This window comes from Hyla sarda, chromosome 4 (assembly GCF_029499605.1).
Source record: "Hyla sarda isolate aHylSar1 chromosome 4, aHylSar1.hap1, whole genome shotgun sequence".
NCBI classification, from domain to species: domain Eukaryota; kingdom Metazoa; phylum Chordata; class Amphibia; order Anura; family Hylidae; genus Hyla; species Hyla sarda.
The window spans coordinates 64678308-64692527 of NC_079192.1; the positions used below are offsets into that span (position 1 = coordinate 64678308).

Genomic DNA, 14220 nt, shown 5'->3' on the forward strand with positions numbered 1-14220 from the left:
ATCTGGGGGACAACTATGCTGCCTGATCTGGGGGACAACTATGCTGCCTGATCTGGGGGACAACTATGCTGCCTGATCTGGGGGACAACTATGCTGATCTGGGGGGAAAAAAAAAATAAATTGTAACACAATATCTCCTGAGTACGGAGATACCCCATATGTGGGCGCAAAGTGCTCTGGGGGCGCACAACAAGGCCAAGAAGGGAGAGTGCGCCATGTACATTTGAGGTGATTTGCACATGGGTGGCTGATTGTTACAGCGGTTTTGACAAACGCAAAAAAAAAAAACCCACATGTGACCCCATTTCGGAAACTACACCCCTCACGGAATGTAATGAGGGGTGCAGTGAGAATTTACACCCCACTGGTGTCTGACAGATCTTTGGAAGAGTGGGCTGTGCAAATTAAAAATGTTGTACAGCCCACTGTTCCAAAGATCTGACAGACACCAGTGGGGGGTAAATGCTCACTGTACCCCTTGTTACGTTCCTCAAGGGGTCTTGTTTCCAAAATGGTCTGCCATGTGGGGGTTATTTTGCTGTCCTGGCACCATATGGGCTTCCTAAATGCAACATGCCCCCGAGCAAAATTTGCTCTCAAAAAGCCAAATATGACTCCTTCTCTTCTGAGCATTGTAGTTTGCCCGTAGTGCACTTCAGGTCAACTTTTGGGGTACCTCCATACTCAGAAGAGATGTGGTTACACATTTTGGGGGGTATTTTCTGCTATTAACCCTTGCAAAAATGTGAAATTTGGGGGGGAAACACACCTTTTAGTGATTTTTTTTTTTTTTTTTTTTTATGTATGCAAAAGTCGTGAAACCCCTGTGGGGTATTAAGGCTCACTTTATTTCTTGTTACGTTCCCCGAGGGGTCTAGTTTCCAAAATGGTATGCCATGTGTTTTTTTTTTGCTGTCCTGGCACCATAGGGGCTTCCTAAATGCGACATGCCCCCGAGCAAAATTTGCTCTCAAAAAGCCAAATATGACTCCTTCTCTTCTGAGCATTGTAGTTCACCCATAGTACACCTCAGGTCAACTTATGGGGTACCTTCATACTCAGAAGAGATGGGGTTACAATGTTTGGGGGGTATTTTCTGCTATTAACCCTTGCAAAAATGTGAAATTTGGGGGGAAACATTTTAGTGAAATTTTATTTTTATTTTTTTACATATGCAAAAGTCGTGAAACACCTGTGGGGTATTAAGGCTCACTTTATTCCTTGTTACGTACCTCAAGGGGTCTAGTTTCCAAAATGGTATGCCATGTGGGGGATTTTTGCTGTTCTTGCACCATAGGGGCTTCCTAAATGCAACATGCCCCCCAAAAACCATTTAAAAAAAAATTTACTCTCCAAAATCCCCTTGTCGCTCCTTCGCTTCTGAGCCCTCTACTGCGCCCGCCGAACACTTTACATAGACATATGAGGTATGTGCTTACTCGAGAGAAATTGGGCTACAAATATAAGTATACATTTTCTCCTTTTTCCCCTTGTAAAAATTCTAAAATTGGGTCTACAAGAATATGCGAGTGTAAAAAATGGAGATTGTGAATTTTCTCCTTCACTTTGCTGTTATTCCTGTGAAACACCTAAAGGGTTAAAACGCGGACTGAATGTCATTTTGAATACTTTGGGGGGTGCGGTTTTTATAATGGGGTCATTTGTGGGGTATTTCTAAAATGAAGACCCTTCAAATCCACTTCAAACCTGAACTGGTCCATGAAAAATTGTGAGTTTGGAAATGTTGTGAAAAATTGGAAAATTGCTGCTGAACTTTGAAGCCCTCTGGTGTCTTCCAAAAGTAAAAACACGTCAATTTTATGATGCAAACATAAAGTAGACCTATTGTATATGTGAATAAAATAAAAAATTATTTGGAATATCCATTTTTCTTACAAGCAGAGAGCTTCAAAGTTAGAAAAATGCAAAATTTTCAAATTTTTCATAAAATTTGGGGATTTTTCACCAAGAAAGGATGCAAGTTACCACAAAATTTTACCACTATGTTAAAGTAGAATATGTCACGAAAAAACAATCTCGGAATCAGAATGATAACTAAAAGCATCCCAGAGTTATTAATGTTTAAAGTGACAGTGGTCAGATGTGCAAAAAAAGGCCGGGTCCTGAGGTGTAAAATGGCTGGGTCCTTAAGGGGTTAAGGACCAAGGACGTCCGGGGACTGCCTGGCACCCTGTGCTCTAAGGACCAAGGACGTCCCCGCGTGCTGGGCAGAGATCGGAAGCGGATGCCTGCTGAAATGCTTCAGCAAGCATCCAGGGCAAACGCCAAGGGGGGCCATGTCAGCGATCGTCGCAAATCGCGAGGGAAATCGATCTGCGGAGTTACCGGGCTGATCGGGTCTCTGGGACCCGACCGCCCGGTAATTTTGCATGATCCCGGTTGTCACAGACAGCCAGGACCATGCTAAAGTATAGGAGCGAGGTGGGAAGCCTGCCACCTCCTCCTATCCCCTGCGATTCGTCGGTTAGAACTAACCAACCAATCGCGGGGGGGGCGGTTACTTCCTCCCGTCCTGCCCGGCCCCTGGAAGTCCGGAGAGAACGGGAGGAAGACCGGGGGACGGGGGAGTGCTGGGGCCCGACCCCGGTACTTACCTCGTCCTGAAGACCAGGATCTCGGCGGCGGAGACGGCGGCGGTGGCGACAGGCGAGTGGATTTTCGCCGGCGTTGCGTGACCTTTGCAGCAGTCCAGTCCAGAGAAGCGATCTGGACTGCTCCATCTGGTCCCCTTACACTACAACTCCCGGCATGCCCAGACAGCCCTTGGCGTCTGGGCATGCTGGGAGTTGCAGTTTTGCAACATCTGGAGGTCCACAGTTTGGAGACCACTGTGCCATTCCAGATGTTGCAAAACCACACATCCTCAGCATGCCCTTACTGTCCAGGCATGCTGGGAGTTGTAGTTCTGTAACATCTGGCCCTTCAGATGTTGCAGAACTACAACTCCCCGCATGCCTGGACAGTTTTGGCATACTGGGAGTTGTAGTTTTGCAATATCTGAAAGGGCACAGATTGGGAACCACTGTATTAGTGGTCTGCAAACTGTGGTCCTCCAGATGTTGCAAAACTACAACTCCAAGCATGCTGGGAGTTGTAGTTTGGCAACATCTGGCTCTAAAGAGGTTGCCGAACTACTACTTCCAGCATGCCTGAGAATGCTTGGAGTTGTAGTTTTGCAACATCTGGAGGGCTACAGCTTGGACACCACTACACAGTGGTCCCCAAACTGTTCTCCAGCTGTTGCGTAACTACTCCTCCCAATATGCCCTTCGGCTGTCTGGGCATGCTGGGAGTTGTGGTTTTGGGCTACAAATATAAGTATACATTTTCTCCTTTTACCCCTTGTAAAAATTCAAAAATTGGGTCTACAAGAACATGCGAGTGTAAAAAATGAAGTTTGTGAATTTTCTCCTTCAATTTGCTGCTATTTCTGTGAAACACCTAAAGTGTTAAAACGCTGACTGAATGTCATTTTGAATACTCTGGGGGGTGCAGTTTTTATAATGGGGTCATTTATGGGGAATTTCTAAGATGAAGACCCTTCAAATCCACTTCAAACCTGAACTGGTCCCTGAAAAATAGCGAGTTTGAAAATGTTGTGAAAAATTGGAAAATTGCTGCTGAACTTTGAAGCCCTCTGGTGTCTTCCAAAAGTAAAAACTCATAAATTTAATGATGCAAACATAAAGTAGACAGATTGTATATGTGAATAAAAAATGTTTTTTTCAAATTTTTCATCAAATTTTGGGATTTTTCCACCAAGAAAGGATGCAAGTTACCACAAAATGTTACCACTATGTTAAAGTAGAATATGTCACGAACAAACAATCTCGGAATCAGAATAACTAAAAGCATTCCAGAGTTATTAATGTTTAAAGTGACAGTGGTCAGATGTGCAAAAAACGCTCTGGTCCTAAGGTGTAAAATGGCCTGGTCCTTAAGGGGTTAAAGAGGCCTGGGAAAAAATGAAAGACGCAGGGGGAGATTTATCAAAACCTGTGCAAAGGAAAATTTACCCAGTTGTCCATAGCAACCAATCAGATCACTACTTTCATTTTGCAGAGGCCTTGTTAAAAATGAAAGAAACGATCTGATTGGTTGCTATAGGCAACTTTTCTCCTGGACAGGTTTTGATAAATCTCCCCCGCAATCTGATTGGTTGCTGTGGGCAACTGCACCACTCTTCCACTAGACAGGTTTTGATAAATCTCCCCCCATCATCCTAATCAATGCAAAAAAAAATAAAAAAAGGTTTGGCTCATGCATGACATCCCAAAGAAATATATAAATTTATTTACATAAATTTAGCATAAATGGCTTTTGCAATGATGACTAAAATCTTCTCCATCCAGGGAATTCACCAAGTCCATTATAAACCCCAAAAATGGAAAAGCCCATGTTTCCATTATCGGAATTTTTTTCAACAAGTCCTATGGAGCACACGCAGCATGTGACCGACTGATGACCGCGACGTCGCTCAAGATTCCGCTGCCTGCTTTTTGACAGTTCTTTTTCCTTTTGTGTATTTGAATGTACGTAGCGGGTTCTGTGTCTTCCTCATCTGTAATAAAGGGAGAGAACTATATACTTTAGTTTCTAGAAAACATAAAAAGTCATGGAATTTGGGCTAGAACCTTCAAGTAAAATAATTTTTTAAATATACCCCCCCCCTTTTAGGGAACAATTCAGAAAAGTGTCATACATTATGTGATGCCTGGTGTCTCAGGGGTTCGATAAAAATCCCTCGGCTCAGCAGCGCCCCCAATAACTTATACTAGGAACAGCACAATGTATCATTGCTGTCTGAAGTGTTTCTTTGAATTAGGTTTCCTACAGGTAAACTCAGAGGTAAACTCCGAGGTGTTACTACTCCCTCTCCTGCCTGCTATAGCGCCATATGCAGCCCAACTTCCTAGGCAAGAATGGTAAATGTTTGTTTGGGGGTTATGGACGCATAGGTGGGTTCATAAAGGTACAATTTTGTCATATTCTACTCACCTGTATATTAACAGTCAGCTCTGGAGTGAGTATTAGTTACCCTGAGACCAGTGTTCTCCCCCCAACCTGTGGCTTTTAAAAGGGGTGCTTCCCTGGAAAAACTTTTTTTTTTTTTTACATCAACTGGTGCCAGAAAGTTAAACAGATTTGTAAATGACTTATATTTAAAAATCCCAATCCTTCCAGTACTTATCAGCTTCTATTTGCTCCACAGGAAGTTCTTTTCTTTTTTGAATTTCCTTTTCAGTCTGACCACAGTCCTCTCTGTTGACACCTCTGTCCATTTTAGGAACTGTCTGGAGCAGCATAGGTTTGCTATGGGGATTTGCTCTTACTCTGGACAGTTCCTAAAATGAACAGAGGTGTCAGCAGAGAGCACTGTGGTCAGACAGAAAAGAAGTTCTAAAAGAAAAGAACTTCCTCTGGAGCATACAGCCGCTGATAAATACTAGAAGGATTATGATTTTTTTTTTTTTATAGAAGTCATTTACAAATCTGCTTAACTTTCTGGCCCAAGTTGATTTAAAAAATAAATAAATAAATAAAAGTTTTCCACCAGAGTACCCCTTTAACGGTTTCAAAACTATAATTCTCATCTTGGCCTGATAGGAGTTGAAGTGTTGCAACAACCGGAGAGATACAAGATGGGGAAGCACTGCTGTAGACTGGAGTTATACATTTGCCAAATAATATAAAGGCTTGCAGTGCCACCTAGTGGTGGAACAACAAAAATACAACGAGTTTCCATTTATTCTCTATGGGAGCACAGAGTTTGGCTGTTTCCGGCAGCTCCTCTAGAGCAGTGATTTCCAAACAGTGTGTCTCCAGATGTTGCAAAACTACAAATCCCAGCATGCCCAGACAGCCTTTGGCTGTCTGGGCATGCTGGGAGTTGTCGTTTTGCATCAGCTGGAGACACACTGTTTGGAAAATACTGGCATAGAGAAAGAAGCGAGCAGTGGCGCACATGCATGCCACTTTATATAACAGGACACTGTGAAGCCATCCTTATCCCCTATCCCAGTGTTTCCCAACCAGGGTGCCTCCAGCTGTTGCGAAACTACAACCCCCAGAATGCCCGGACAGCCGAAGGCTGTCCGGGCATGCTGGGAGTTGTAGTTTCCCAACAGCTGGAGGTACCCTGGTTGGGAAACACTGCCCTATCCTGTGAATAGGGGATTTTTATTTTTATTTTTTTATTATTAATTCATTGATTTATTTTTTATTAAGATGACACAACACCTGTAAAGAACAGCTATGTGGAGCAGTAAATGTTAACCATAGCAACTATATATGTTTCATGTATCTGGTGTTTGAGCTCTCACCTTTTTGGAAGGTCCTTTGGACTGGCCCAACTGCACTCTTTTTCTCTTCTTTTTCATTAGCAAAGGATTGGCAACGGAGCGGAGGGAAGGAGGAACTGCGATGGCGGAAAAGAGCAAATGGTGAATAAAGAGAAGCTAAAAAGTAAACGTCACCATGGGAGCAAAAACGTAAGAGGAACAACAGGAAGTTCTCGCATCTCATAAAATGGCATTAGCGGCTTAACAATGCAGACTCTAGACTAGAGGCATTAGGGTGCTCTTACACACAGCAGTACCGGGGACGCATGAAGCGCATCCAGTCCGGCCATGTGTGAGAGCGCCCTAATATTCAGCTGAGATCATCAATGGAAGAACGTAACTACATTGGTTGGTTACCCAGCTTTTCTAGATACTGGGCCCTATCATGCATTTGTCTGAAGTTACTGCATCGTCACATATATGGGCAGATCGGATTGATGGAGTTATTCTGGTGGTTATACCGGTTGCCCCCCAGCAACAAATAATAAGATTTCTATGGAATTTTTAACATAGGATAAGGGATGGCATGTTCACAGGAGCAAAAAAACCACATCAAAAACTGTGCCGTTTCCATCTACTAGAGATTTCAATGGTGAATGTTAAAAAAAAAAAAAAAAAAAAAGTGTGGCTTTAAAAAAAAGTAGTAACATGTCACTGGTGTGGTTCCACATGAAAGCTCTTAATAAAATCAATGGAAGCTTAAAGAATTACTCCATTGCTCAGTGTTTGGAACATACTGTTCCGAACGCTAGAATTGGCACCGGGAGCACATCACGTCATAGCTCTGCCCCCTCAAGACATCACACCCCGCCCCCTCAATGCAAGTCTATGGGAGGGGGCGTGACAGGGCTATGACATCATGAGCTCACGGCGCAGGCTACAGCGTTCGGAACAGTTTGTTCCACATGCTGAGCAGCGGAGTACACTTCTAAAAGGGGTTATCCAGGAATGGAAAAACAGAGCTAATTTCTTTCAAAAACAGCTCCTTGTCTTTCTCCAGGTTGGGTGTGGTTTTACAACTTTGCTCCATTCACTTCAATGGAACTGAGCTGCAAAACCACATCCAACCTGGAGACAGACGCGGAGCGGTCTTTGAAAGAAATTAGCTGTTTTTTCTATTCATGGATATATCCCCTTTAATAAAAACAAAGCAAAAAAAAAAAAAAAAGAAAGAAAAAACCTCAAATAAATGGCACACATACTGAACTGAAACAGATCTCATTGTAACCACAAAACCAAAAAAATAGACTGACTGTGGTTACCTCTGCGGCTGCTGCCATGCAACAATTGCCATATGCCTGTTTCCCCAGGTTAGTAAAAAAAAAACACAGCAATTGTCTTCTCAATATGCTGTATCCTCAGTATGCTCAAAATAAACACATTAAAAAATGTTTTTTATAAAAGGAACCCTGTGCATCCTTTGGCATCTTTCTTGCCATTAACTCCAGTTTCATATAGACATAATATATAGACATAATACGGCTACATTTTTGCATCCCTTTAACAACTAAAAGTCTGCTGTAAATTCAGGTCATCGGACCCATGCATGGGATGCCATATCATGAGATGCCATATCATGCCCATGTGTAGCCACCATAAAGCAATGTCCAATCTTCCTATGTCCCTCTGCATCAGTCATAGCCCTCCATTAAGCATATATTACCGTATTTATCCGCGTATAACACGCACTTTTTAGGCTAAAATTTTAAGCCTAAAGTCTTTCTGCATGTTATACGCCGATAAGCCACTGGAGTTCAATGATTTAAAGCGGGCGCTTTAAAATCAATGAACTGCAGCAGCTTTGCAGGTGCAGAGACCGCCAGCGCTTCCGGCTTCACTGCCCCTGCCTGTCCTGGGGTCTAGAGCGCTGCTGCCGGCCCTTCTCTCCCCCTGGCTATCGGTGCCGCTGCCCGTTCTCTCCCCCTGGCTATCGGTGCCGCTGCCCATTGTCGGCGCCGATAGCCAGGGGGAGAGAAGCGGCGCCGGCAGACAGGGGGAGAGAAGGGGCAGCGGCGCCGCTGCCTCCCCCATCCCCGGTTGTATAATTACCTGTTGCCGGGGTCATGTCCGCGCTGCTTCAGGCCTCCGGTATGCGTCCCCTGCGTCGTTGCCATGCGCTGCGAGACGCAATGACGTCACTCGTCATTGCGCCGCGCCGTGCATAGCAACGACGCAGGGGACGCACACCGGAGGCCTGAAGCAGCGCGGACCCGACCCCAGCAACAGGTAATTATACAACCGGGGGATGGGGGAGGCAACTGGGCAGCAGCGCCGGCTGCCCCATTGCCGGCGCCGCTTCTCTCCCCCTGGCTATCGGCGACGGCAATGGGGCGCCGGCACCGATAGTCAGGGGGAGAGAATGGGCAGCGGCGCAGATAGCCAGCGGGAGAGAAGCAGCGGCAGCAGGGCTCTAGACCCCAGGAAAGGCAGGAGAGAGAAGCGGGCAGCGACGGCCTCTCTCCCCCTGCCTTTCCTGGGGGCTTCTGCGGGGTCAGAAACAGTGTATCAGGGTATATGCATGTATTTTGTTTTTAAATAGTGTGTAGAAACAAATAAAGTATTGAATTTTAACAAGATAAGTAGTATATGGGAAATAAGGGTTATTTTTGGATTCCCAAAAGGGAATCTATAGGGAATTAAATAAACAGGGTATATGCATGCACACAAACGCACCCTAATTTTACCAAGGATATTTGGGTAAAACACTTTTTTACCCCAAATATCCTTGGTAAAATGAGGGTGCGTGTTATAGGTCGGTGCGTGGTATACCCTGATAAATACGGTATATTATATATTGCAAAGCTTCAGTGACATAACTCCAGGTTGTGAAATGCAGAACCCCCCCCCGACCTCTTTACACACTAACCCTAAGTCACCCTGTGATCCTCTCACACAGCATTTAGGGGTGACACCTGCCTCCTCCCGGCCCCTGTACAGGGAGGAGAGGGTAAAAGCAGGACGGCTGCAGGAGGGAAAGCCAAGATACCCACGAACAAACCTTAGTCCTGTGTTTCCCAACCAGCGTGACTCCAGCTGTTGCAAAACTACAACTTCTAGCATGCCTGGACAGCCTCTGGCTGTCCGGGCATGCTAGGAGTTGTAGTTTTGCAACAGCTGAAGGCTCACTGGTTGGGAAACACTGCCTAACTCTGTTCCATAGTCAGACATCTGGCCCACACATACTTAGATATTCAGGAACATTTTTCAGATGAGGTTTCACTATTGCAGGGTGCAGGGGTCTGTCGTGGCGGAGGAGATTGAAATCCCGTGGGTTATCTTCAAAATAAGTCTAAAAAAGAGGGAGGAAAGGAAAGAGATTAGGAAGGCAAAATATTACTCTCACCGTACAGCCACAATATGACAGACAAGGATACAAGTCACAGAATTAAAATGGTTATAGACGTCACGTATGAACACTCTAGCAGGCAAAAAGTGGAGGGGGGTTCCCCACACCAGTACCTCCGATTTCAGTTTTTAGGTTTCTTGTGTAGAACCCAAGAGACAGTCCGATTCATTTTTATATATTTCAGAGCAGTGTTTCCAAAGCAGTGTGCCTCCAGCTGTTGCAAAACTACATCTCCCAGCATGCCCGGACAGCCAACGGCTCACTGGGCATGCTGGGAGTTGTAGTTTTGCAACAGCTGGAGGGCCAGAGTTTGGAGACCACTGTCCTAGACAAACCTAGAGGGATTTTTGTATATTTACTTTCATTTTATGGGGGTAATAAGGAGTTTAAATACGGCAAAAATTAAAGAAAAATTAAAATAAATTACATAAATTCAGGATCAAAAATTTTTATAGATTCACAAGACATAGCGCAAGAGGTGAACCCAATATTTCCAATCAAAAGGTTAATGTATCAGACCCTTGTCCAGGCTAGACACCTGAGAGCTGTACCCTGCAGATAAGAGCCAAGTGCGGTGCCAGCTGCTGCAGAACATTATAGGAGGCAGGTCAACTGAGGTCGTGACCTGATGTGCTGTACTTTAAGGTCATGGAGTGACTCAGGCGGGACACACGGCTCTGACTCACCATGTGTCCTCAGCAGCACCCTGAGTACAGGGCAGAGATAATTCTCCAGGGAAATGACATGCAGAAATAAATGAAAGCTGGAATTGTCTACTCTTCAGAGAAATCCTTACAGATAGAAACCAGAGGAAAATATACATACAGTGCTGTGGAGTCGGATTAAATTTTGGGTACCTGGAGTGGGCAAACAATGCACCGACTCAGACTCCAACTCCTACTAAATTTAGATTGGAATAAAAAAAAAAAAAAAAAATAAAAAAAAAAAAAGCTAATTTGAATGTCCCAATTCACAAAAAGTTATAATTAATGACTTCTCTACTTTAAGAATAAAGACCAATGCATGCAGGGCCTCACGTAACCGCAAAACAAACACGTTAAGTGACCGTGAAGAAGCTTTTCATGTGCTTCACTATATGGCACACAACGCACAATTAGGAGCGGTAATACTTATACTTTCCATAGTGTTGTGTTCTGCTGTTACAGGGAACCCATGGGTAACCTAGCCTCTCAATGATAAGGGATTAAGTAAATATGTTTTTTGCAGAACTAGAGACACTTGAACTATTGACCCTCCATTCCTTCACTTATACAAGACTGAAGCTTTAAACCATTGGAAAAACTGCTGTCATTCAGCTAAGGCTATAAAAACTTGTAAACTTGATTGTTAGCTTAAACTTTAAACATGACTATGGGATTCTACTAGGGAAATCGGGGGAAATTTATCAAAACCTGTGCAAAGGAAAAGTTGCCCAGCTGCCCATAGCAACGAATCAGATCGCTTCTTTCAGTTTGCAGAGGCCTTGTTAAAAATGAAAGAAGCGATCTGATTGGTTGCTATGGGCAACTCAGCAACTTTTCCCCTGGACAGATTTTGATAAACCTCCCCCATCATGTTTAATAATAAATGCCCCTTCCTGAATCCTCCCACTGCCCTATCTTCAGCAGCAGATCAGCACACAAACTGTTCAATACAGTAGACTGTTGGCTTCCCAGCCAGTAGTCCTGTGGTAATGACAGGTATGTTGCCTTTCTTTCCTTCAAGGAAAGTATAAAATATATTCGCAAATTAATACAGAAGAGTCAGAGTCAGGGGTACAAAAAACTGCGTAGTCGGAACATTTATCTACCGACTCCACAGCCCTGTATAAACACACAAACCTGTATAATTTTATCCTACCCCAATATGGATGACCAAAGTGCCCTGGGTTCCCTATAATAACAGCTGAGTACCCTGAAAATCCAGCAGTATGCCCCCATAATCATATAGTATTGTACAGCAGGTGAAACAAGTATTGAACATGTCACCATTTTTCTCACTAAGATATATTTCCAAAGGAGCCATCGATATGGAATTTTTACCAGATGTTGGTAACAAACCAAGTAATTCATATATACACAAGAAAGCAAAACAAAAAGCCCAGGAATTAGGTTGTGTGTAATTATGTGAAATGAAAAAAAGGAACATGTGCAAAAAGGGAAGTGCAGAAAGGCATGAAAAGCCAAGACAACCACTGAAATCTATCCGTAATTTAAAAGCAATTCAGTCCCTTGTCAGTGCAAATTCATTTCAGCTGGTTCAGTCCCAACTGATGGCTACAAAAGGTGTCGTTGTGACACAAGACACGTCTTGTGATGGGTAAAAGCAAACAGCTGTCTCAAGACCTATCATAACCTAATTGTTGCAAATCATAAGGATGGTATTGGTCACAGGCGCATTTCTAAGCTTCTGAATGTTTCAGTGAGCACTATTGGCGTCATAATATGGATGTAGAAGAACAATCATTTCACCATAAATTTGCCACGCAAGATTTCTGACAGAGACGGGAGAGGAATATTCAGAAGAATTCTCCAAGAGCCAAGGACACTTCAAAAAGACCTGGAATTAGCAGGTAATGTTGTCTGAAAGAAACAGTATTGAGTGAGGGTGGCGTGGACAATATTTAGTTTACCTGCTCTATGCTGCCATGCAAAAAAAGTGTATTGTATTATAGTACAGGCAAAATACTTGGGATTCAACCGTGACGGAATCATCATACTTATTGCCTTCTCTTCCAGCTATGCGTCATGTGACTTGGACTGACTTATAATGGTGGTCTGTAAGGCAGTCCAGGTGGGGGAGAGCGGGGAGAAGATTGCATGACCACGCACATCTTTCCCGGCTCGTTCTTGGTCGGGGTCTGATAAAAACCTAGGACATGTCAAAAGCTTTATTTTTTAAAGAGGTTAAATCTGCCATTACTGTGTTAAATCTGCAATTCATAGGGCAACACTACAGATTTCATTCAAAGGGCAATTTCTCCAGCTTCCCTTAAATCTGCAGTTTTATGTTTTATTTTTTTTTTTTACTGTGCATGTGGATAGGGTTCCATAAAATCCCATCCACCTGCATTGTCCTCCACTCTTGTTGTGGATTTACAGCACAGCTCACGTTGTGAATATATACCATATACAGAAGCAGTATAGGATTCACATTCATCAATAATATGTATTTTGCGCCGTATAAGACGCACTTTTCTTCCCCAAAACAGGGGGGCAGGGGGAAAGTTGGTGCGTCTTATACGGCGAATACACATACCTATCGCGGCGGTCCCTGCGGCCATCAACGGCCGGGACCCGCGGCTAATACAGGACATCACCAATCGCGATGATGCCCTGTATTAACTCTTCAGACGAATCTGAAGCGAAAATAACACTAACCTGGCTGTTCAGTCGGGCTGTTCGGGACCGCCGCGGTGAAATCGCCGCGTCCCGAACAGCTTACAGGACACCGGGAGGGATCTTACCTGCCTCCTCGGTGTCTGCTCCGTGCCGGGATCCCCTGCATGGCCGGTGCTCTCCTTTGTCGTCGTCATCACGTCGTCGCGCACGCCATCCCGTGATCCATTAGGAGCGGCGTGCGTAGCGACGTGATGACGGCAACGGAGAGTGTGGATCCCGGGAAAGAAGACGTCCGGAGCGTCGGGGACACCACAGGGACGCGGCGCCAGCGATGGAGCAACATCCAGGGCAGCGGTGACTGGTCCGGAGCGGCAGGGACACGCGAGTACGACCTCCTTTACCAGTGGTCTTCAACCTGCGGACCTCCAGATGTTGCAAAACTACAACTCCCAGCCTGCTCGGACAGTCAACGGCTGTCCGGACATGCTGGGAGTTGTAGTTTTGCAACATCTGGAGGTCCGCAGGTTGAAGATCACTGGTGGGTTCAGAATCTTTTTTTTTCTAGATTTTGGACCTTTAAAATATGGTGCGTCTTATATATCGGTGCGTCCTATAGGGTGAAAAATATGGTTTGTTTTCACCTTTAGTTTTTCAGAGTTGAGCAGTTCTTCCTTTATCTCCTTCAGACGGGCTTCTTTAATGGCTTGTTTAGTTACAGATCTCATCGCATCCTGCAGGATAATGTCACACATAAGAAAAGCAAACACAAAAAACTCCAAGCCTACTGAATTCATCATACAACACCAAACGTAACACTGCAACCAAAGAAAATGAACAGGAAAAGACACAATCCTATAAACAAACTAAATCTGTCATCAGTGTCACCTGCACTAACCTGTCAGTACAGACCGGTAGTGCAGGTGACACTGATGACAACAGTACTTACCTGGTCCCGTTCCGTACTGTGGTTCTCCTGCAATATTCCGCCATATGTGCTGCTCCGCGGCTGACAGAGCATGGGCGGAGCTTAGTGATGTCATCACTGCTGTTTGCTAGCGGCAGGACCCAGCAGAAAACAGCAGCGGGGAAACCAGAGCACGAAACGGGAACCATGTAAGTATGGTTGTCATCAGTGTCAACTGAACTACCTGTCTGCACCGGCAGCTTAGTG

General features: G+C 44.5%; 1 protein-coding gene across 1 annotated transcript in view; it reads right to left on the minus strand.

The window, feature by feature from the left end:
* Nucleotides 1-3639: 3639 nt before the first annotated feature.
* The window catches only part of DDX56 (DEAD-box helicase 56), a 37838-nt gene continuing 27257 nt past the window's right edge, over nt 3640-14220 (minus strand). Inside the window, exons 11-14 of the mRNA XM_056571232.1 lie at nt 13691-13780; nt 9546-9651; nt 6345-6439; nt 3640-4582 (exon numbers count right to left, since the gene is read on the minus strand). Of these exons, the coding sequence (XP_056427207.1) occupies nt 4499-4582; nt 6345-6439; nt 9546-9651; nt 13691-13780 (375 nt within the window). The 3' untranslated portion in view covers nt 3640-4498. The remainder of the gene's footprint in view (nt 4583-6344; nt 6440-9545; nt 9652-13690; nt 13781-14220) is intronic.